The following is a 25495-nucleotide window of genomic DNA, read 5'->3' on the forward strand; positions in this document are numbered from 1 at the left end:
TGTTACATGCTAAGGTGCTGGACAGTAGGACTTTAACCTATCTTTTCTGGGGATGCAATTCAACCCCCTCCCCCAATTAACTATAAAGAAAATGATTGATATATTTGATCATATTAAATAAATAGTGAGCAATTTATTTTTTTTTCAACTGTAAGATGTGTCAGATAAAAGATATCAGGAACAAGAGATTAGAAGGCCTTTCCTTCATTTTTAGTAATCTTGATATTATAAAACAAATGTGAACACAAAACTGAAATACTTTAACATATCAGTTTATTGAAAAATAACACATACATTAAATTTTTAGTACAAAAATGAATTCTCCTTTTCATCTCCAAGTTATATGTTATAAAAAATATCAGTCTTTTTCTTTGAGTTTTAAATCTTGGTTAAAAGACTCTTTACTTTGAGCTTTTAAAATTCTCCAAGTTATTTTAATGTAAGGGGTAAGGTAGTATTTCAGTGTAAGGGGCACTACTTCTCTATTTTTTCCATATGGTTAGGTAGGTATTCATTCATTCATTCAGTCAGTCAGTCATTCACAAATACACCGTTCCAAGTGCTGAGGATACTGTTGTAAACAAAATTAAATGTTCCCTGATAACACAATGTTTCTCCCTATCCTTGGGTTCCACATCTGCAGATTCAATCAACTGTGAATAAAAACTATTTAGGAAAAAAATTTCAGGGCATGGTGGCTCATGCCTATAATGCCAGCTCTTTGAGAGGTGAGGTGAGAGGATTGCCTGAGTTCATGAGTTTGAGACCAGCCTGGGTAACTTGGTGAGACCTCATCTCCACAATTAAAAAAAATAAAAAATAACCAGGCACGATGGCGCATGCCTGCAGTTCCAGCTACTTGGAAGGGTGAGGTGGAAGGATCACCTGAGTCCACTAGGTTAAGGCTTGGTGGCCATGAGTGTGCCACTGCACTCCAGCCTGGATGACAGAGTGAGACTCCAAGTCAAAACAAAAAAAAAAAATTCAATACTTTAAAATATGCAAGTAAATATACAATATAACATTTTTAGCATAGCATTTATATTGTATTAGGTATTATAAGTAATCTTGAGATGATTTAACATATATGGGAAGATGTGTATAGGTAATATGCAAATACTACACTATTTTATATAAGGGACTTGAACAACTATGGATTTTGGTATTGGGTGAAGGCCTTGGAACCAAATCTTTGCAGATACCAAGGGACACTTGTGTTCTAGTGAGAAGGAAGAGGCTTTCAAAAAACAGGATAACAAATAAGTCAATTTGTTAGTATGTAAGAACTTGATTGGTGTTAGGAAAAAATTAAGGAAGGAGGGTCAGAAGTGCCAGGTGTCTGTAGTACATTGTAAATTTAAATTAGCATTTTTGAAAAAAACATATTTGATCAGAACACATTTAAATGAACATTTGAGCATACAACCAAAGAGTATAAATTATGCTGTGTTTAGGAATAGCAATTAGAGATTAGACAAATGCTCCAATTGATTATTTTTCTCCAACTGGTTAGTTTAAATGGTGAAATGAAATGTTTTGTGTCATGATTTTGGAGAATAAAAGTAGTCAGTTCTTCAGGTAGGGTCAACATAAATGATGCAACCTGAAGCAGATATACAGGTATACAGTGTACCAGATATTGACATTTGACAGTTACAGGAGTGAGGTAGAGGGTGGCTATATGGCTCTTTTCTGCTGATTTTTCTGTGTGTGTAATTAGAAAAATTACATACTTACTCAATGCTTTTCCTGCTTGCATGAGACCAAATTCCCTGAATTCTGATCAACTGATCACTCATTATAAAGTCCTGTATCAAAAATGGTGCTTTTGACCATGCCTATTCAGCATTGTGCTGAAAGCCCTAGCCACAGCAATCAGACAAGAAAGAGAAAGAACTAAAAAGCAACCAAATTGGCAAAGAGGAAATCAAATTACCTCTGTTCACTGATGACAGGATTGTATACCTAGAAAACCCTGAAGACTCCCTCCAGAGCTCCTAGACCTCTATGGAACACTGTATGGAGATTCCACAAAGAAGTGAAAATACAACTACCATTTGACCCAACAATCCCACTCCTGGGTATTTACCCCAAGGGAAAGCAATCATTATATAAAACAGACATTGGCTTAGTTCATTGGAGTGCTGCTTACAACAGAAAAGTCACAAAACTGACCTAGTAGCTGCTCTATGCGGGTTCACTGCAAGGCTGTTCTATGTAGGCAACCTTTTTAGGTGAGATTTTTTGGAGCACTTCATAGTGTAGCATCTTGAAAAACGAACAGTCACTGTGAAGTGATTGTTTTTTCACTGCAGGTCATTTAGTAAACTAAAAAGGCCCCGAAAAAACTGGCTTCTTGGTCCATGTCTATCAACCGCTCATTTGTTATAGAAACAAAAAGTCTGTCATTTTCCCTAAGCTCAAATATCCCCCCTTGATAGATGGAATAGAGTCCGTATTCTGAATCCTTAGACCAACAACTGCTTCTGGCACTTTTCATCAACAGGATGGGGTCAGGATAGCTTGTGTTTTTGTAAATATATTGCACCATTTGTTTGTTTTTCTTTCTGTTCTCTTCTTCTGAAACTACTCCCACAATTTCCTCAGGCTCCTGAAATCGAAAATATGTTTGGGCATAGATGTAATAAAACCCTGTTTGAGGGATAATCAGCTCTCCATTCCTCAAGTGAAAGTCATTCAGGAATGAATGTCCTCTCCTTGATGACTCCCAGGAGTTTATTTTCTGGCCCAAAACCTTTCCATTATTGGCGCCTGGAAGAAGATCAGAGAGAAAGAGCATTAATAGAAGAGAGCTTGTGGTGGAGCAAGAAGGTTACCAGCACCTGTGGCTAGCCTTAATTTTTATTGGGATTGCAAAATACTTCCATCTAACATCCAACTTCTTGTTCCTTCTGTGGGTTATGCAGATTATAAATTCTAGTCCGATAGAAATTGGGAGGCTCCTGTATCATTGTGACACTGAGACCAGCCGGGAGTCCCTCACCTTTCTGTATCTTCTGCAGCTTCAGCCACAACTACACACTCAGTCCTGAGCGGTAGCACAGGGAAGGGTTTAACCCAATAGCAATCTTTACTCCTGGGTTGAACGTCTGCCCTGAACCCCTCTCCTTCCTCCCCGTGATGGTGAGCTCAGATGAACAAGCCAGAAGGAAACCAGAATAAACATATCCATTTCCTTCAGCCTAGAGCTCAGGTCTGCTTGTTATTTCTTTGGGAGTCTTCAGGTTCCCCCTTGATCTTTCTCAGCTCTCCAGAGTCAAAGGCACTGTCCAGGCAGAAGGCATTTCTAGTTCCAAATAGGAGAAGTGCATTGCTTTGCAAAGGAGCCCAGCTTTAAAGGTCCTCAGATCCTTGTATCTTTAACTCAAAGTTAAAGAATGAGAAAGGGCCCTTTCAAAATACGATATTCCTTTAAGTCTGGGGTACAAAACTGGTACAAAATTTAGTTTTTCAAGAACTTAAACCAACTATTATATTTGTTGACAAATAGCAAACAGAGACATCATAATAATTCTATCACTTGTAGGTAGAACAAATCAGTCATCTCAAAAACATGAGTCTAAGAATACTAGGAAGGCAACTGTCTAGAAAAAACAAGCCAAACAAACAAAACTCCTCCAAACAACATTTTTATATATTAACTGATGCCTGAAACTTTTAAAACTTGGGATAAGACCTTTCACAATAATAAAGATGACTGTTTATTGAGTACTTACAATAGGCCAGACATTTTGCTTGTGTTACTGTTAATTTCCACTATTTTATAAGTTAAGGATTGCCTCTACCTTGCATATGAAGAAACTGAACTGGACTGGGTTGCATATTTTGCTTAAAACATATATGTAACCCGGGCATGGTGGTTCACACCTATAATCCCAGCACTTTGAGAGGTGGAGGCAAGAGGATTGCCTGAGCCCAGGGGTTTGAGACCAGCCTGGGAAACTTGGCAAGACCTCATCTCTACAACAAATAAAAAAGTTAGCCACGCATGGTGTGCACACCTGTAGTTCTAGCTACTTGGAAAACTGAGGCAGAAGGATTGATCGCCTGAGTCCAACAGGTCGAGGCTGCAGTGGCCATGAGTATGCCACTGCACTCCAGCCTGAGCAACAGAGTGAGACTCTGACTCAACAACGACAAAAACAAAACATATATATAGGTGAGGAGAAGCTGGGACTCCAACTTAGGTGTTTACACCGTAAGGCCCATGCACAATATTTACAGCGCTATATCAACACTTACTCTGCCTAGGTAAAAATTAGACAATATATTTGGTTAAACCATCTGAAACAGACATTTCTGTAAGTAAAAATTGGTCAAATATTGGCAATTTCCTATGACTCAATATAAATGCTACTAGGAGCGCCTAGTGAGTCACAGTGAAAGTAAATGATTTAGAAGTTCTGAAGGGGAGGAAGACTTGTTGGACAAGCAAGCAGTAGAAGAAATCATCATAAGAGAGAGAGGGAGAGAAAGAAAGAAATTACTTTAAAGAAGAAAGAAAGAGCAAAATGGGGTCCTCGGCTCCACAGACAAAATTCTCCCACTTTGTAATTTCCTAAGGTCAGTGATGTCACGACGGCAACTGAGCTATGTGTCTGGAATCTTCCTTCTGATTCAGGGCATCTGAGACCTGACTCTCACCGAGCACTTTGTAGAGGGCCATATACACATCTCAGGTGAAAGCTTAAGAAATAAATTATTTGGAATAAATTTTCCTTTGAAAACAACTTTACTGTTTCTCTTACTTGAAGAGGGGAACGGTCTGCTTCTTCGCTGATTCCCAGTTATATGAGCTGCTACTCTTCGACTGCCTCTTTCCCTCACTAGGGATGTAAGACTTTGTCGCTTTTCTGAAAGAGAAATGACAGAGAATTAGCACCTATGAAACTAGTTGTCAAACACATTGTTTTTCACAGCTGTTGTCAGTCGGGTATTGTAAGCACACTGGGCTTCCAAAGTTCATTCTGTGAGTTTTCATGAAAACAGCTTTTTAGCATGCTGATCAGTCTGCTACAGCTAATGTTTAATTTTAAAAGTACTTTAGATGAGAAGAATAAACAGTAACATGGATTACAATTTACCAGTACCTTGGAGGTAAGGTCCAAAGAAGTTATAGCAAAGTGAAGATTCGGGACCCTTTCCAAAAGCAAAATAACTGCGTACTTGTGATACTCCTGATGAGTTATTTAAAGTGTGCAAATCAGGGCGGGCTCGGTGGCTCAGCCTTGTCATCTCAGCACTTTGGGAGGCCGAGGAGAGTGGATTGCCTTAGCCCGTGAGTTTGAGACCAGCCCGGGCAACTTGGCGAGACCTCGTCTGTACAATAAATCAAAAATTAACCCGGCATGGTAGCATGCGCCTGTAGGGCTACTTGGAAGGTGGAGGCGGAAGGATCGCCGGAGCCCAGCAGGTTGAGGCTGTGGCGGCTGGGAGCGGCCACTGCACTCCAGTTTGGGCGACAGAGCAAGACTCCAACTCAAAAAAAAAAAAAAAGTGTGCAAATCAGCAGGTATTGGCAAATTTCCACTTTGAGTAACATATAGAAATAACTTCAGTGGTGCCAATTTTTATCATCTCAATTATCTTTTCCTTCTTGCTAGCTGCTATGGATTCTAAAGAATTGTCCACAGATACTGCAAACTGGCATTCAACAGTCACCCTGCAACCATTCTCTTACTCCCAAAAAAGGATTAGGAATTAACATGCTGGTCATGCCATTCAGCATGTGAGCACAGACATTACAGATTCACTAGATCAGAATAAACAAATAATATTTATTGGCCACCATCCAAAGTATGTTAGAGCAGCCTTAAAAAGTACAAATTTTGCAAACTATTCTCTTTTAAAAATCAACTCAAACTTCCCAAGTTTGCTTATGTTAGTTGTTAAATTATATTCTTCAATTAGACAAATATTACCAGGGACAAGGCCCTTTACTATTCCCTACAGGGCTACAAAAATTAATCACTGACTTCACCGACTGAGCCCTCAAAGGACTTACAGGCTTCAATGGAAGATATGAACTAGAAAGCGAAAATGTATCTATGGGAGATAGAAATAAAAGGTGATGGGTGTTCAGAAGAGGGAAAGACTCCTGTAGAGGAGAGCTGAGGTCAAGGTGGGGTTTGTGGAGGGGACAGCACTGAGGTGCTTTCATTCCCTAACTCCAGCAAACCAGAGTGCCCATCACATCTGTGCCAGCTGCTCTTCTAGCCCGAAGCAGAAGGAAACTGCCTGAGGTGGAAAGATAAATGTCTGAACAAGGTGAGCGCAAGTAGGCTTGAGGCCTTCAGGAATGAGGGAAAGGCATTCCCAAAAAACTAGAACAGAGGCCCCAGGCAGGATTCACAAAGCCCTCCTGGGACATGGGCCTTGGGGGAGTTCAGTGTCAGGCTTGAGTGAGAAGTCAAACTGTGTAAGATATGAATGTCAGGCTGAGGATTGGACTTGGGGGTAATAGGGAGATGCCCAAAGGTTTTGCTCAGGGATGGGAAGAGACATGTACTGTGCTTTAGTCGACCTATGCCACAGGAAGGTTTGATGGACAGGTGGTGAGAGGGCTGGGGGCTGGCAGAACGTGACCAGACTGTTACAGCTGTTCAGGAGAAACCAAAAGGAGGTGATGAGGCTCCACAGTGGAGGAATGAATGGGAAAGGAGACTGTCTTCTGTCTATCTGGGATGTTGTCACTTACTCAGGATGGGTGGAAACTTAAACAGCACTGAAGGCCAAATGTGGAATGGCGGTGCAGTCCACTGTATATTAGTCTCAAAATGCTCAGCTTTCAAGCATGATGTGTTCATTTAGCTTTAACTTCCTCTGTTAAATAATTCATAATGCCTACCTGCTCCTAACCCTTAACACTTATTAAAGGTTAAATATTCATAAGTGAATAATTTATAAGTGAATCCAATTATAAATATCCTCCATCTGAGGTCACTGCAAGGACATAGATGGAAAATCCTAAATTTGAAAGCAAATTTTATTTATTTATTTATTTATTACTGAGTTGGAGCCTCAGCCTTCCAAGTAGCTGGAACTACAGGTGCACACTACTACGCCCAGCTGATTTTCGATTTATTGTAGAGACGAGGTCTTGCCAGGTGGCCCGAACTGGTCTCGAACCCATGAGCTCAGGCAATCCACTCGCCTCAGCCTCCCAAAGTGCTGGGATTATAGGCTGAGCCACCGAGCCTGGCCAAAAGCAAATTTTAAAGAGAAGACATCTCCTGGTTACAGCAAACAACTCCCAGAAAAGAAGCTTGCACATATACATATGTGTCATGGATACATCCCGATACACAGAGTAGTATGTGATCTCTTCACCTTATTAGGATGGATTTTAAAAGAATATTACTCTTTCAACACTGAAAGCAGGGTATCCATCTACAGTAGACCATGGATCTATGTGCCTCGTCAGTACAGGTGGGGTATTCAACACTCTGACTACTGGCTTTTCCTTCGGGAAAATGACCAGAAAGGATGCTTAGACCCCAGAGCAGGTTTGTTCTTCTTATTTAAGGAAGCATATTTAATGAGGGAAAATGGGGTTGTCAGGTAATGAGGAAGCTTACTGTATTGGAAAAGGAAAGTTGAAGAGTAGAAAGCCATCATGAGCAACACATACAGTAAAAAATAGTTTCTTCCCTGTCAGGTTGGTGCACCCAGGATTGGAAGTCTCTGACACACGTGTTCAGGTTGTATGGCCATTAGTGTGGGAAGTGGGCATACAGTTATCCAATGGTGAAGAAGTAGCAAAGGTAATTCTGTAACTTTGTTTACTCATTTACTTAATCATTCCAAAAATAGATATTAAGAATCTTTTGGGTAGAGAGACATGGTGCTGGCACCACATTGTGAATGCACTAATTACACTAAGTTTTGCACTTTAAAATGATTGATTGTACATTATGTGAATTTTACCTCGACAACAATACAGGCACACACATGTAACACACACACACAGACACACACACACACTCTGAAGGTGGTGTTGGCAAGGGCCTAAGGGGAAAACCGGAACCCACTAGCTTGAGGCATAGAGTTAGGTATGAGGTATGGAGGGCGGGAGAAAAGACACGTTTTCGGTCTTTGTGGATCTTTGACCTAGTAGGGACACAGACAGCACACAGATTCAAAAATACATATAAATAAAAGTGAACAGGTAATGTAGTATGATAGAAATAACAGGGAAACTTAGTTAGGTGGCCAGGGAAGGAGTCTCTGAAGAGTGACCGTGAGGCGAGCTGTGAAAGATGGGGCGGATTTGGGGGCTGAAGAAGCCAGCCGGGGCAATAGTGCTGAGCGGCGAGGCCAGCTGAGAGGAGGCTCCGACCATGGACAGGAAGGGGCTGTGCGTGGAGACCACAGGGTGAGGGTCATGGGTGGGCAGAAAGATGTTGGGAAAGGGATGGTGGAGCGAGGGACTTTCGTGCAAAGAAAGGCCCAGAGCCTGGTGGTGGTCAGAAGCAAGGAGAAGGGTAACTTTGGGAGGCTTTATTTATTTCCCTTCGTTTTCTAGAAAGGATTTAAGACGGTTTATTTATAACACATCAGGAGGTAAAAATTAAAAAGTGAAAAAATTCAGGGGAAAGGAAAATTCATGTGCAAACATAAGATTAAGCTGCAATGAAATTCTGGACACGAGTGGGCCACAGATTTGATTCTGAGCGTTCTATCTGCCAATGCAAAGGGGGAAATAGAATCAACAAGTGCTTCAGACAAGAAGCAGCAGGGAGCAGGTGGGAGGTGTGGATGGGAGCAGAGGGAAGGAGAGCGGAGACCTGTTCAGCCTGTCATAAAGTTGAAAGTAGGAAATTAAAGTAACAACAACAAAAATACTACCTTGAACTGTAGGAATGGTTTCCTCATAGGTTCTCAAAATCATCTGCAAATAGTATTGAATAAAGCTTGTTAATTTCCCTGAAAATGTAGGCTGACAATAGAATGCTTATGGCTGATGCCTAGCAGGAGAGGTCTACAAACACCACCCACCTGGGAGGCTCTCAGCTGGTCAGGCTCAGGGCAGGAGCTGGGAGGAGTACTCAGACCCCCATCCCCACACAGTGATCAGGGGATGGCCTCCTGCCTGGCAGAGCTCTGTCTCCAGATGAAGTCTTTGAAAGGCCACACCTGGAGCAGTACAACTGCCCTGTGCGGTCAGCCTGATGTCCCCCAGGTCTCCGTGTGGCTGATGGGTGTGGCAACCACACTACATCACTTTCCGTGTGCAGAGTGTTTATGTGTGTAGCTTGCATGTGTGTAAGGGCACAGTGTAACAGAGCCCAGGGCTTTACGTGACTGGATGGCCCCAAACCCCGAGATGCAGGACACACTTCCTCTCTCCTGGGAGGCCTGCAGATGCACACAGCCCATGGAGGTGGGACCTGGCCATGCGTACCTTGCTCTCGTTTCTGAGAATGTGGCGGAGCCAGTCTCAGCATCAAGCTATTCTACCAAGCTCCTATATCTTGGCTAAACATCTAGCAAAACCCCCTCTTCATACACACCAATGGGGAAAGCCGTGAAGAAATCACGAAGCCTGATCCTTTTTATTGAAAGGGCAGACCCTGGCTTGGCTCCTTTGTGGCTCTGAGACCCCTCCCTCCAGCTGTTCGCCTGCCCCTCCTGCCCATCACTGCTCTTTCCCACCACGGGCGCTAAATTTTGCAGCTGCCAGAAACGTGCCTTCTCTGTACTCCCACCCCACACCAGAAGCTCCCTGCCTCAGCTCTGACCTCAGGTCATGGTGGAAACAACTGGTCAGTCTCCTAGGCACTGGTGTAGGGGAAGGGGAGATGGAAGGGAACCTCGGCATTCTCTCTCTCCTCTCTCTCTCTCTCTCTTTCATCTCTGTCCGTCTTTTTCTCTTTCCCTTTCTCTCCCTCTCTCTCATTTCTCTGTCTGTGTCTCTCTCTCTTACTACTGATCTCTCTCATTCTGGGACAAAAGAGAAGGAAGGAAGAGAGGCAGCAGGAAGGAGAGAAAAGTCATCCCAACTATGTGGGAGGCAGAATAAAAGTGACCACAAGCAGATGGCCTGATTCAAATCCTTCCATTACCAGCTCTGTGAGACTTTGTTCAAGTGACTTAACTGATCCTAACATCAATTTCTTCATCTACTTAAAAATATATATATATATATTATATGTATATATAATATATATATATATATATAAAAGGACAATGACAATTCCTTCCTCACAGACCTGTTGTGAGGATTAAATCAGTCAATGTATGAAATGGGCATAGGTTGTTTACTAGAAATGTGCCTGAAGAAAATAGAGACTAGGCTTTCCCACATTCCCACTCACGTCCCTCTGGGTTGTCACCCAACTTCTCCCTTTTCTGGCCGGGAACAGGATGTGAGTGTGGGGGTGGGGGATGGCAGAGAAGCATATATGAATCTGCCCACCTGCTTCTCTTTTCTCCCCACTCCCGGGCCCCAGCCTCCAGCACCCTCCTCAGCCCCCACATTTCCACGCTGGTTCTCTCTGTTGGGCTGCACCCCCACTCCCGGCCCAGGGACTCGGGAGCTCCATTTCTCAGCTTTCTCAGAACCCTTCTCTAGCCTGGGCTTTTCCTGGTCTTCTGGTCCTCACTCCCTAAACAGTCACTGTCATTTGAAATGGTGGAGTCACAGCTGCTTCCAGATATTCTGTTGTGTATAGTAGGCACCCCTGGCCACGCTTCCAGGGCAGCCACAGAGCTGGGGTGTCTCCCAAATGCGAGTCCGACTTCATTTTCCACAGAAATAGCATCATAAGTGATGTCTGGACTCTGCTGTGAGAATTTCTCAGGGTTATAAAATTGATGCCTAAACAACACTGTCTCTATGTGAAAATGGCCTCTGAGCACCAAACAATGACTTACAAACATGTCTAAAACACATCCTCTTCCCACCCAGGGAATTCCCCCGGTATGCCTTTAGACCATGATGATGTATGGTGCTTCCTAGTTTACAGAGCACGTTTACAGATGGGTTCTCATCTGACATTTTCACATAGGCTGAAGGCAACTATTATCAAATGCCATCTTAAAGAAGAATGCAGGCCAAGAGAAGAAACTTGGTTTGACCTAAGTCACAGTGCTGAATGTAAAATTAGTTAACCACATGTTGTAAAGTAAACAGTTAGCTAGCATGATGCTTCTGCTGGAGATCCTGTTTAAGCAACTTCTATAAACAGAGACTACTTGCAATTTGACATTTATTGACTATACATTGAGATGATATCGCTTTCCAGTTCTCAAAGTAACTCTTCCCTCTTCGTTTCCTCTTTCTTCATCTCTAGATGCATACAAAAATAAATATATATTTAGTTCCAGAGGCCAGCAATGTGGAATAATAAAACATCATTATTTGGCCTCCTTTGTCTTCTGAATGAAAAAAAAAATTACACACACACCCCTTATTACTTTGTGACCTTAACCACATTGCCCTGTTTGTGCCTCAGTTTCTGTCATGTAAAGTAAGAAGGTCAGAGTAAATGAGGGCTGCCTGGGGTAGGGGAATGACCTCTAGACCCAGAGTAAGGTAGGAACTACATTTGGGCTGTGCCACCTTCTCCTAGTTCTGTGAATTGGGGGAACATCACTTGAACACTCTGGGCTGTTTTCTCATTTGCAAGATGAGTAGTCTAGACTGATCATCTTAAGGATTCCTTCTTTGATCTTCTACGCCTGCTGGTGAGGTCGCCTGGGCAGGATACCTACCTTTCTAACAAGCTGACGTAGTTGCCACTTGACTTGCCAGCAGGGGCTATTCATGCTTTCTTCGTCATTGGTGTCCCAGGAGCTGTCATCTTCCTTTAAGAAGCAAGCGATGCCACTTTTGGAGTACTTGTCCTGCATCTAGGATGAGGTGGAATACAACACAATATTATGCACAAGTGCTTTTAGCCTTTGTCCACCTGGAAGTCAAAACAACAGAAACTGATGAACAGATTCAGAGAAGTTTTGGCATCTTGGATAAGTTCTTGCTCGTAAAAGTAAGCACGATGCCATTTGTCCACTAAACAAAAGACTAAAAGTAAGCAGCTGGATACGCCGGCAAGGATGCAGGTGTGGTCGGGTATCCTGGCTCACAATGTCCTTCCCTGCTTCCATCCCTAAACAGCTGTGTGTACTTTGACAAGTTGCGTCCCCTCTTCTGTGGTGGTTCTGAGGACGCTTCCAGCTCTGCCATGGAGTAGTTCTCATTCTGAAACTGGAAATTCACCTCGATACAAAGTAGGAGTGGAAACAGTTTAAATCCAAGGATCCTAAATAAAAACTAGCCAAACTCTTTGGGTAGGGGATAATATTCTGTTTCTTGGCTGGTTGAGTAGTTTTTAAATCTGATTTCTACTCCTCTGGATGGCAGAATGCAGAATGTCTACACTAGCTAGGAATTTATCTGCAGAGATTTTAAACACCACTTGACAGTTTATTCCCTCTTTCTGGTTGAAAGTAAACATTTACAATAGCCAGATCATTACCAATGAAGTCCTCACTCTCATCAAAAGGTCCCTATTTGATGTTATAAATGCACACACACACACACACACACACACACACACACACACACCACAAACCATCCAGAACTCTTCAGTGGGATAATAGCTTAATCAGGAAAAACAGGACGTCTACACAAAGTCAAAAGTTGATTGAAGAGCAGGTTATTTTCCTGCCAAAATCGCTGAGTTGCCTTTCCCTGGGGAAATAAATGGGGGAAGTGGCCATTTTTATCTGTTATTTGAACTTAGGGTACTGGAAACCTTGAAGAGGAACCAAATTAATGATGACCCATTCTTTTTTATAGAAAGACAATCATATTTTAAATAAAAATGTCTTAATTTATGAGAAGTTCCAGCCAGAGTCACATGGTTCTGTACTCAGCCATGCAACCTCTGAACATCTGGTCAAGGTCCCTCAAGTGCAAAGGTGCAAACTTGAGTTAATGAATTCCTTCTACACACCCTGACCTAGAACACTTGTTTACTTTCAAATGGTGTTTCTGTGTTTATTCTTTCTGTTTTAAGTTACAAGAGGAAATATTTTCTAGTGGCTGTAGTTGGGGATAGAGCTGGGCCACCTGACTTGAGATGTGACTGGCCGTGGGACTGGGCACATTTCCTTTCCCTGTCCAATGCATGCGTCCTGCTGTAGCATCTGGTTGCATTTCCAATCTTCTTGGGAGCTGGAAAGCCTTTCCAAGGAAGGCGCTCAGTCATACTTGGTTCAGAAATGTGGGAGTATGCCTAGAAAAACTGCTGAGAGGGTCAGAGAGGAGAAGGAGAAGAGCTGGAATGGGCCCCAAGGCAGAAGGGTGATTCCAGGAAGGGCCAGCATTCCCTGGACATCATCCCAGTCCAGCCAGTCTGAGCATGCTCTGGCCTGGCATCAGTTTGATTAAGCTGAACAAGCAGGCTGGGAAACATCTGCAACTTGTTAGGACAAGAGGGTGGGCATGATTCACAAGGGAGGGAGCAACCTGCTTTGTGACTTTGCAGCAGCTAGAAACTGTCTCAGCATGAGAGGCTATGCCACAGGCCGCTGGAGCAGAGTTGACAGTTGCCTAGGCTGAGGCAGTTATGGGTGGCAGACAACAGCCTGTCAACTGAAGTGGAGTTGGACAGGGCCAGCCCAGGTCAGTACAAACTCTGCCTAGTACCTGTAATACCCTCTGGGAATTTTCCAGAAATCCTTTCAGTAAATGGAAAGAGAAACTTGGAAACTAAGTGAATGGAAAGAGAAATTTGGAAACTGAGTGAGGTCTTCAGTATGTGTTGGTGAGAGATTGATAAGCTAATGTAGCTCCATTTCAACCCCAAAGTTAATAAAGCCTGGATACATTCAGGATACACAGGTAACCTGGAAAAGTAAAGAACGCTTTTCTTAAAGCAAAAACAAACAAACAAAAAAACTCCTCCAAAAACCAAATAAATAAAACACAAAACCAAAAACCTAACCACCACCAACACCTATAATCCCACCTCCTGGTTAACCTTTGATAATCTCTTTTTACTGTGTGTCAATTTTGTGTATGGTTGTTTTCTCATAAGGTCATACACAAATGTCATGTTCTTTAAATCTGTATGAAAATTATATATGGGTAGCATGGGTATTTTTTACTATAAAATTTGACTATCCAAATTATAAAAATTATAAAATATAGAAAAAGAAAAAAAACATCCATAATCCTGCCATCTAGCGATCACAATTATTTTGGTGTTTCTCTTTCTAGATGTGTTTATACATAAACATTGATTTCTAAACAATAGGAACTCAGAGAAGCCTCAGTCACCTCACTTGGTTCTTGCATTATTACATTGGGTAGTTTCTTCTACAAGCTTTGGCTAATGCTGATGACGGGCCACATGGCATGTTGGGGTGGTGCTGTGGTTATTCTAAGAATCATCAGTGACAATTAGGGTGATATGTCTTCAGACTATCCCCTACAAAGTACGAGTTCCTATTCTCCTGCTAACCAGACCTTGGTGTTGGGGGCAGAAGATTGTGTGTGTGCTATTTTCTTGTTTGTTTGTTTGTTTCTGAGTTGGAGTCTCACTCCATCGCCCAGACTGGAGCACAGCAGCATGCTCCTGGCCACTGCAGCCTTGACCTGCTAGGCTCTGGTGATTCTTCCACCTCAGCCTTCCAAGGAGCTGGAACTACAGGCGCACGCTTCCACGCCCGGCTAGTTTTTGACTTATTGTAGAGACGAGGTCTCGCCAAGTTGCCTGGGCAGGTCTCGAACCCAAGGGCTCAGGCAATCCACTGGCCTTGGCCTCCCAAAGTGCTGGGATTACAGGGTGAACCACCAAGCCCAGCCAATGTGTGCTGTTTTCATCCACATGCCTCTGGAAGGAAACAAAAGCTCTTGCCCTGGATGCCTGTTCTTCAGCTCCAGAACTCTTTGGTTTGAAAAGCGGATTTCCATAGTGACCGTTCTCAGTGCTGTCACAAACATGGCGGTTATCTAGGCCAGGACCAACCAGTCCTTGGTGGGGCTTGAGGTCAGCAGGTTGGACTCTTTTGCCAGCTCAGATACTTTGAGATGGCAGCCCTGACACTCTCTGCTGGCCAGATATTAGTATCTTACATTTTCTGCAAACCACAAATGGCAAGGATCATTTATGGAGATCTATAGAGAGGGTCCCCTTCTCCTTTTTCCTCCCCATCTATGTATGATGCCACAGTGATAGGCCATTCCTTGTCATAAAACTTTCTCAGAAACATGGACTACAGAGGCTCAGCCATAATTATTGTTCATGTTTGCTGGTCTACAGGGCCTTGGTGAAGGTCCAATCCAATATTACAGAGCCTTCCTTAACCTGCACTCCCTATGATCTCTGCTCACTGTATCTTCTGCAAATTTTCTCCAAAGTAGAACCTGTGGTCAGTTTTAGGAAATTAACACTTGTGTTGAATATGCCCTTCAAAACACTTCATAAACACCCAAGGATATTCAGATTTATTTTCCCTTGAGAAAATTTCTGGGGAAGAAAGTGACATCTTCAAGAGAGTTTTCAGTAGTATTTACAGTGGTTACTACTGATTGAGCAGCTACTTAATGCCTGGCTTCAAAATTGGGCTTTACATTTTACTTATTTTGTAAACTTGGGCAAATCACTTAGCTTCCGTGAGCCTTTGTTCTTCTATAATATGGGGTGATTAAAACTACTTTATAGAATTGCTATGAGAATGAAACAGGGTAATACTTTTCAAAGTTTCTGAGACATAGTAATTACTTAGTATCTGTTCAGTCTTCCTGTCCAGCACACTCAGGGAATTCGGCATATCTAGACATACATATATTCATATGGAAATATGCAATTAAACATGTGTGCAAGTGGGGAGATGTTAAACTTTATTTGAAATTTCCATTTTTGTAGTAAAAAACAATTTTAAAAATTAAAAAACAAACTTGATTATACACACAGACAATTGCATGAGTCAGTTCAGTGAAGAACCAGTTGATTCATTCTTAAAATCAGGCCAACTTGTAATGTGTGCAAATCAAGGGAGCCATTTGTGTGTAAAGAAGCGGTTTCACTCTGTCTATGCCACAAAGTTAGCAAAGGTTAAGACATGCCAGCTCTAACTTAGTGAACACAGCAGTGTTGCAGTCTCTTATGTAGACTTAGAGCTTAAGGTGCAATTACAGTTTAATGGATTTTTTTTTCTTATAAAGATATAGCCTCTTCTAAATATCCTACAATTAACCTGATGTTACTGGTCATCTAATGGTAGCCACAGTTTTCATAATTACTTGCAAACGAAATAAGAGTCTGCCTCATCCATTTCCAAAAGAAAAGCTACCAACGGATTGAGAAAATGAAATTTACATTCCACAGGATATGCAAACTACATTTTCCTAACAGATAACTAGTGCTCAATGGCTTTTGCACAATTTCTATTTTTGTGAGACTTTAACCTTGCATTTCTGAACCAGTTGGCTAGATGCAATGTGCATCACAAGGTGCACCTGTTGGGCGGAAGAGCATCACCTGGGCACCACAGACCTGGGTACTAGCCTGGTTTTGTCCCCAAAGCCTTGTCTGAACTTAAGTCAGTCATTCCTAGTCTCCTCATTTATAAATGCTAGTGGTGGAGGACGTGTCTTGAGTTCCTTCCAGCTTGTAATTCTCTACTATGTGATAAATGATTGATTAAAATATTCACTAGAAGCCAAAAATTGAGTTGGTTCATTTAAGCAATTCTGTATTCATAGTTCCAGAAGCTTTAGTCAAGAAATTCATAAATTAAAATGACACTAAAGGATTTTTTTGTTGTTGTTTTTTCTTTCAAACATACCTGGATTTGTATCTGGACCAACCATTGATGTAGAGTAGCAATTTTATTTCCAGTTATTGTGAACAATAAAATGCTGCATCTATCTGGTAACTTCTGTATCACAGAGTTTACCATGACAAGCCTGTGTCCAAGGAACAGGCAGAATGCCAGTTCTTTGTAGTCTCACACTTATTGTCCATGCAGGAAGGCCACAGCTCTAAAACCAAACATTCCAAAGATTTGATTTTCCACTACGCCACGCTTAGTCTTGAAGGAAAGAGAAACCTGATATTCTAAGCTTTGGTTCTGGCTTTTTGTTCACATGCATATTATTCTACCTTGTGAAAATCTGACTTGTCTATATGAAGGCTTTCCACCTAAACATTTAAAATGTTTAAAAAAAAAGGATGGGAAGGAGAAGCTGGCATTGGTTAACAGCCCTGAAGCATGAGGACAAGCACACGGTGAAGAGAGTGTTTCCGTCTCTGCAGGGCCCGGGTCTGCATGTTGTGCAAGTCCACTGGGATCATCCACATCGGTACACAAAGCAACAGTGCTCCGTGCCTTGGAGCCTGGCTGTGGGTCTAGCCCGCCCTTGCTGCCTGCATATTAGTGGCACATGCCACATGTGTGAAGGCTGTTTGTTTATTCAGCGAGTATTCAATGAGCACAGGTATTCAGTGAACACATATTTACTGTGAGTGGGGTCTTGGCAGCCATATGCTAGACCCCAGAGGGTCATGGTGAGCAAAAGCAGACAAGTTCTGTCCTCATGTAGCGCCCTCAACAAGAACACCTAAATCAAGGACTACAGAGCAGAGCGCACTCATGAATGGCTGCAATTGCTTATGTTACAAAATCCATATACTTTTAAAAATTTTAACTAATTAATTTATTTATTATAAAGATGCGGGATACAATTCAGGGCTAGGTATACAAACATTGATCATGCAGGTCCCCTTGTTGGTGTGGCATGCCCCTCCCTTACCTAACAGATTCCCCCAACTGCCAGTCCCAGCCCCCTTCCCCTGACAGTTTTCTGCTACTGCCATTCGCCTTCGCACAGCATTGTAATTGTTCAAGGTCACCTTATGAGTGAGAACATACGGAACTCAGTTCTTTGTTTCTGTGATAAATCACTGAGTATGATTGACTCCAAATCCATCCAATTTGCTGCAAAGTCCATATATTTGTCCTTCTTTATAGCTGCATAATATTCCATTGTGTATATGTACCACATTTTTAAAATCCAGTTCGGTTTCTATGGGCAACACGGTTGGTTCCATGTTTTTGCTATTGTGACTAAATACCTCGGCATCTTCCTAACCAGAGAAGTGAAAGACCTTTACAATGAGAACTACAAAACACTGCTCAGAGAAATCCAAGAAGACACAAACAAATGGAAAAATATCCCATGCTCATGGATGAAGAATCAACATTGTTAAGATGTCCATCCTACCAAAGACAATCTACAGATTCAACAAAATACCCATCAAGTTACCAATATCATTCTTCTCAGACCTGGAAATGACAATACAGAAATTTATATGGAAACATAAACGACCATGAATAGCCAAAACAATCCTTAGCAAGAGAAACAAAACAGGAGGTATCACACTTCCGGACTTCAAACTTTACTATAAGGCTACAGTGATCAAAACGGTCTGGTACTGGTACAAGAACAGGCATATAGAACAATGGAACAGGATAGAGATTCTGGAAGCAAAGCCTTAATTCCTCAACCAACTCATCTTTGACAAAGCCTCCAATAACAACCACTGGGGAGAGGAGAACCTATTCAGTAAATGGTGCTGGGAAAACTGGCTGTCCACATGCAGAAGATTGAAACAGGACCCCTACCTATCACCACACACAAAAATTAACTCTAAATGGATCAAAGACCTAAATGTAAAACCTCAAACTGTAAGAACCTTAGAAAATGCAGGAAACACTCTTATGGAAGTTGGAACTGGCAACCGATTCCTGACCAAAACCCGAAGTGCCCAGGCCATAAGAGATAAGATAGCCAAGACCTCATTGAAGTGCACATAGTTTTAAAACTCACAAAGCCCCGGGAGTTCCGTTGCCTGCCTCTGCCCATCACTAGTGGAGCCAGTTCTGCAGCAGCACTGGGTTCACACAAGCTCTCGCACGGACACTCTCATGAAATCCCAGCAAGGACACGCACTAGCAGTTAGCCTCCCGACAGAGAAGAGAGCATTTTCTTCCACAGTATAGTCTCCAGGGAGGAGCAAGCTGAGAGGCAAAGGAGAGGCCGGTAAGCCGACACCGCGGAGAGCCTGGGACTGCACTGACCTGCTTCAGCTCTCTGTTGAAGTACAAGTAGGTCACAGCCATGCAGAGGGACTGCAGGAGCACCGTGAAGATCAGGATCAGCACGCAGGTCTGCCCTGGGCTGGGGCCCCCCGGGGCTTGCATCACAGCCATGGTCCCGTCAGGTCTGTCCGCCCCGGCCAGCCAGGCAGTGGTCACCGGGGCCCTTGCTTGTTTCTTTTAGCGTCACTGAGAAAATGAAACCGAAGTTGTTTTTCCCATCGCACACCAAATAACCAGGAAGTCCCTGCCACCTGGGCTCCACCCCACAGTGATTAAATTTGTTGTCTGTCCTTCCCTGTTTTCCCCTCAGCCCAACAGAGCGCAAGAGGAAGCTTGTGGCAAAGCGGTGTTTTGGGAAGGAGGGAGACCAGACCCTCCCTCTGGCCTCTGGCCTATGCAGCCCTCTCTCTGCCCTCGTCTCAGCCTCGTTGGCTCTCTTCTCCCCACTCTCCTTCTTTCTACAATCCCCTCACCCAAAGGGCCTGGGATTGGGAAAAAAAAATCTTCCCGCCATCTCTTCATTCCACCAGAGGCCTCTAAGCTTCACGGCCTGGCTGCCACAGGCCTATTTTCTACACTACAAGAGAAGTTTTACGGCTTAAAACTTCCATGCGTGGTTTTCCTTATGCGCCTGTGAGGTGCTGGTATCAGGTGGGTGGGAGAGGGGAAAGGAAAGCAGAAATCCCTCTTGCAGCAGGGTCTTGCGCCACGGCCCTGCTTTGAGTGTCAGAATCTAGGGACTGAGTCCTTTCTCTTTGCAAACCTCTGACACAAATTCTAATCTACCCCTACTCCCACTCGTACCAAGGTCATCTACTCATGGTCAGGTTGGAGAGGCAGGAAGCAACTGACACACTCAGAGAGGCAAAAGACAAAATATGCTGATATTTTCCAAAATATGCTGATATTTTCCAAAATATCAACCCCTCACAGCATCTCATTGTTACTGTCCCCCTTTTACAGACTAGGAAAACGAGGCTCGAGAAAGTTAACTTGCCCTAGTCAGGGGCACACAGCTCCATGAGGTACTGTGAGGACAATGAGGTACAACATGCTGTCCCAGCTGCATGTCATCTCCATGACTTATTCAGTATTTCATGACCATTCTAGACCCACTGAATCAGAGTTTCGGGCAACAGGCCTAGGGATCTACATTTTTGGCACGCACTCCAAGAGATCCTTTAGAATCTGAAGTTTGGAATCCTTGATCTCAGTGAGTCCCAGCTACTGCTCTGAGCTCAACCAGGTGCCCCTGGTCACTGATGAGCCACCACTACCTGCCCTTGCCTTCCAGCTGTAGATAAATCCACAGTCTACATCTGGGAAAATATTTTTCACACCTTAAATGTGCTTCTGTCAAAATGTCAGATTTTAAAATGCAAGCCTCTTTTGGGTATAAGTGAGTTGGCAAGTTAGTTAGTTACCTACTGAAAATTCTAGGCATTATATGAACCAAAAGTGTCTTAAATATACTTACACTTTAAATCCTGGGGTGAACGAGTTTTTAAAATCAAGGTAAAGATGAGTGGGATAACTATAATGTACAAGACATATACAGCCAGGTAGGGAAGAAATAAGAAATGGAAAAAAAAAAAAAAAAAAGGGGAGGAGACCAAAGAAAAACCATGTTCACACCTTTGTTATAATCCAGAAGTAGAAACATTATGGTTATGATACATGTGAAAGGCAGAAAATATCAACAAAGCCATGGAAAACATGTAGAAGTCAACATCTCTACCTTGTGGGAAAGCAAGAAAGTCTGGAATATGAAGGATGAGGAGGTTCACCTTGTGGTGACGTCAGAAGTCAAAAGAGGTCCAGCCACCTGTATCTTTGAGCCTTTTCATATTTAATGTATATGTGCATATATAATCTCCATATTTAATGCATATGTACACATATAATCTCCATATTTAATGCATATGCACATATATATGCATATTATATATATATACATATATATGCATATTATATATATATATATACATATATATGGAGGAGGGGGAAGGCCTTAATCATTTCCTTTTAACGTAACAATGTTTAATATAAATGCTACAGAGTCAAAGCCATTATGATTATTATGATTATTATTAGCATGATCTACTGATTGGCATCCATGCATTAACTACACCCGTAAGTCAGCAAATCAGTTTCTTTAAAGTGGGAACAAGAACTTGTAGACAATACATCTCTGAAGCAGTTTAATTGCGGAATTTGGAACTTTTTAAGTAACTCCCTTATCCAGTCCTTCCAAAGCATCCAACTTAGCATTCCAAGACACGACTCATATTCCACTGGCTTTAACTCTTGTTAGACATACACGTGGGAACAGAAGTATGTTGGCATCCCAGAAAGTAGGTCTAAGCCAGGGATGTCCGGCCTTCAGTCAGTATGTTGAACAGAGGAAATAAAGAACTTAGGTTATTATAGAAGACGGCTTAGAGGAAGTCAGTATAGAGAACTTATAGTGCATCTTGTTTGTTTACATATTCATTTGTTTATTTCCTGGCTACCTCACTTAGGAGAATGTGAGTTGCATGAGAATAAGGACTTTGCCACGAATATGACTGCCCACGTCTAGCACAGAGTCTTGCACACTGAGCACAATATATGCTCGTTGCAGGAATGAGCATATCTTCATCTTCAGAATCTCCAGGCTCCTTCCCTCAACAGCAGGGTTGCAGCTTACGGAGAGACAGGACACCGTGGCTTTAATGCCAGGAAGCAGCGTTTATCTGTGCTGGCACTGGCCTAGTGGATTCACATCCAAAAACTGAGCCCCAAACATAGCAGGGCATTGCCTTATTTACTTTCATTTTCCTCCCTTTACATTTTAGTCCCTTTGCCTCCCTTATAAGGCAACACATGGCAATATACATTCTGACTGGGCATTTTTGTTGTTGTTTTAAGTTGGAGTCTCACTCTGTCGCCCTGGCTGGAATGCAGTGGCTGCTCCCAGCCACCGCAGCCTCGACTTGCTGGGCTCCGGCGATCCTTCTGCCTCAGCCTTCCAAGTAGCTGGAACTACAGGCGCATGCTACCACGCCTGGCTAATTTTTGATTTATTGTAGAGTGAGGTCTCGCCAAGTTGCCCAGGTGGGTCTCGAACCCGCGGGCTCAGGCAGTCCACTCACCTCAGCCTCCCAAAGCGCTGGGATTACAGGCTGAGCCACTGAGCCCAGCTTCGACTGGGTATTTTTAACATAGGGTTACTACAGGGTTACGCAAGTGCACTATGGCATGGATTGTGCCACATTCCTTTCATTCTGTTCTGAGAAGGCCCTTATCTTTCTGTTCTGAGAAGGCCCTTACCACATTCCCCCTTTGAACATCATCTTGGTTCAAGGGTTGATATTTCCATAACATCATTACATATGCTGCCATTTCTCTTTCGATCACAGCTTCAGTGAGGTTGGAGGCAGACCTTATGATTAAGGGGACTAGACAGGGCAGGATTAGACAAGCACCTGGAATCAAGAGTATAACATCTATGAGGGTTTTGATTCCCCTGAAGGTTGAGAGTCATCTCCCAAATAATTCCCCGGGGTTCCAGCCTTTCCAGGTCTGGACTGGGACATGAGCTGTTTTTCTCATTCGGTTAGCGATTTCTATTTGCAAGCAACAGTTGCTTAAGTTAAACTTTTCACAGACTCCTTCTTCAGAAGCAAGCAAGTAATCTAAGTCTGAGCAGTTTTGATAGATAGCACTGCGCATTTTGGTTTGCTGTTTGGTTAGTATGTTAAGGGCTTTAGCAGTTTCATTCGTTATTGTTTCAACAACTGCCTGCAACCGAATTGTGCAGTTTAACACGTAAATAGGGGTCCGAGAGCCCTAGGATTCATCCTCTGCCCAGGTAGCTGGGCCATAGTAATGGATAATACATTCAGGGGGCCACCCATCATCTTTCCAGTTGCCAATTTGTAGGGCACACTGCTTTCTCTGGGTATCCCAGTTCTCGTATACCTGGACCCCCAATTGTTACCCTTTGGCAAGTGAGGGCAGGAAGAGGAATGGTCGGATAGACCCCAACACACCAGATCCCAACCAGTTTGAGGGAATCTTGGTATAGGCTATTTTCCCCCATATCCAGTACAATCCATTTGGGGCCCACCATTCGATGTCCATGTTGACAGCATGCCAGGCCTGCTGGAGGTGAGGGAAGTTAGACAAAGGGTGAGGGTCTGGCTCAGAGTGGTTTGGAGACCCCCACCTTTTGGTCTTTTTGGTTGTGGCATTATAGAATTTTGGGTCCAAGCATGCCAAGCTTCCAACAGGGGTGTTAAATTTCTTGCCCCATCAGGCAAGGTAGTTTCTCCTTATAATTGAGGTTTTAAGTAGCCAAACTCCATTGGCGGGGCTATGGTATCCTGTTTCATTATAGAGTTCATGGGGATCCAGGTCCCTAGTTTCCCATGGCCCCTGATTGCCCATGTTAGTTCTTCCACATACATAGCAAGAAGAGACTTTTAAGGTTTGGGTGATAGTTTCTGCCGGGGCTAAGAACAGATTTCTGCTTGTGACAGAGGTGGGAGGAGGACTACTTTTTATTTCTTCACAGAAGGAGTAGAAGACCTGATAGGTTATGGCTGAATAGGTGGTAGTGATTCTTTTGAAATGTGACCTAGTTCCTGGGCCTTTGCCCCGCCCATGGATCCAAATGCTGATTCGGCAGCCCAGTTGCCATTTGGGATTCCACTGGTAAAGAATGGTAAAATTAATAGGGTTATAGACTCCCAACTGACAGTCTGGTGTAGCAGCTCCCCTTTGCAGGAGTACCATTGTGTCTCTCTTTTTCCAGGTGGTCCATAAGACACAGCTCCAACTAGGGCAGTGAAAGTCAGGTGTACATGACTGGCACATAAACCATTTCCTCTTGTGTGTATTTGTCATTAAGCCAATGTTCCTGCTCCCAACCTAGACCTCCGCATGCGACATCAAAAGTTCTCGGGCCCTCCATGATGAGTGCACCTTTTTTTCGTACGACCGATGCCTCTGGACCAGAACCTATAATTGCACACATATCAAAAAGTATTGATAGCGGTCTACCAGGGTTGGTGATGCGAGTCCGGGTGATCAAGGACCCCACCTCTTGGGAGGACCAGACTTCCAACCAATCTTTGTTAGAGGGGTATTGTGGGTCAGAACAAGTGTACTGATTTCCTTGTTGACAGATAGAATAGGTGGTCTTACTGTGGCTGCAGGTCCCTGAGATTCCTCCCTGACAAGATAAATGGTTGTGATAAAGGAGGGTCCAAGTAACTCCCTGACATTGCAGTGGCCAAAAGTTCAATCTGAGAGACCACCTAGAGCCAATTCCGATGAAAGTTCAAGAGGGTCTTTATTTGCAAGCTCAAGCCTGGACCTCTGTCAACCACCAACGTCACAGAGTACACCCAGAGGCCCTGACTTTCTTAAGCAGATGCCTTTTATGCTTTTACACAAAAGGAGGAGGAGTTTGGGGGGCTTTCCAGTTTTGTTACCATTTAATTGGGTAGTAACCTCTGGTGGCCAGCTTAATCGTGGAGGATTGGCCAGCCTGACTTGGGCTGACCTTGGCCCACTAGCTAGGGAAGTTGCAGAGACATCTGGAAACTTAGGTGGTTACCCCCGGCATCTGATTGGTTTTTGCTAAGGGGAAAGTGAGATAAGGGAAGGGGTTGAAGCTTGTAACCGGAGCTTTGCAGTTTTTTCCATAACTGAAACTTTAAACAGCTACAGGTTATGTTTTAAAGCAGAAAACTAAAAATGGCTGTGCTATTGTCCACAAGCTGATTACATATTTATTGGGTTATAGTATGCTCTTAACCTAAGTCTATGGTATACTTTATTACGGTCCTCTCATTCCCCCCTTCTCATGAGGGTAGAGTGAATCTAATCTTGGATTCCTTTAACATGCTGAGTTGTCCAGGGGTACCTGTTGATATTGTTGTTTGAGGACCATAAGTTGCACAGTGTTTATTTTAGTTTTTACAAAAGTTATTAGCTTGTTTATAATACATGGACCGAAGGTTAGCAACAGCAAGAGTATGATCATGGGGCCTATTAAAGCAGACAATAGTGTGGTTAACCAAGGTGAGTAGTTAAACCAACTTTCAAACCATCCCTGTTTCTGCTCCTGCTCTAATTTACGCTTAGCCAAACCTTCTCGCATTTTAGCTATGGATTCCTTTACTATTTCTGATGGTCGGTGTAGAAACAACATTTTTCTCCCATGGTGGCGCAGAGGCCACCTTGCTGGAGGAACAGTAGGTTTAAGCCTCTACGGTTTGCAGAACTACTTCAGACGGAGAGGTTAGGGATTCCTGTAGTGTGAAATAGAAGTTTCTATTCTTTTTTATGTCAGACTCTATTGCAGCCC

General features: G+C 43.1%; 1 protein-coding gene across 2 annotated transcripts in view; it reads right to left on the reverse strand.

The window, feature by feature from the left end:
- Positions 1-2233: 2233 nt before the first annotated feature.
- The window catches only part of TNFSF10 (TNF superfamily member 10), a 25681-nt gene continuing 2419 nt past the window's right edge, over positions 2234-25495 (reverse strand). Inside the window, exons 2-7 of one of the 2 annotated variants that reach the window (XM_021718886.1) lie at positions 22015-22017; positions 19117-19311; positions 11737-11874; positions 8869-8911; positions 4753-4874; positions 2234-2755 (exon numbers count right to left, since the gene is read on the reverse strand). In XM_021718886.1, the coding sequence (XP_021574561.1) occupies positions 2321-2755; positions 4753-4874; positions 8869-8911; positions 11737-11874; positions 19117-19248 (870 nt within the window). In that variant the 5' untranslated portion in view covers positions 19249-19311; positions 22015-22017 and the 3' untranslated portion in view covers positions 2234-2320. Of the gene's footprint in view, positions 2773-4752; positions 4875-8868; positions 8912-11736; positions 11875-19116; positions 19312-22014; positions 22018-25495 lie in introns of those variants that run through there. The other variant, XM_008070705.2, reaches the window with a different exon arrangement.

This window comes from Carlito syrichta, unplaced genomic scaffold (genome assembly GCF_000164805.1).
Source record: "Carlito syrichta isolate Samal-C Ts95f unplaced genomic scaffold, Tarsius_syrichta-2.0.1 Scaffold313939, whole genome shotgun sequence".
In the NCBI taxonomy this organism is placed as follows: domain Eukaryota; kingdom Metazoa; phylum Chordata; class Mammalia; order Primates; family Tarsiidae; genus Carlito; species Carlito syrichta.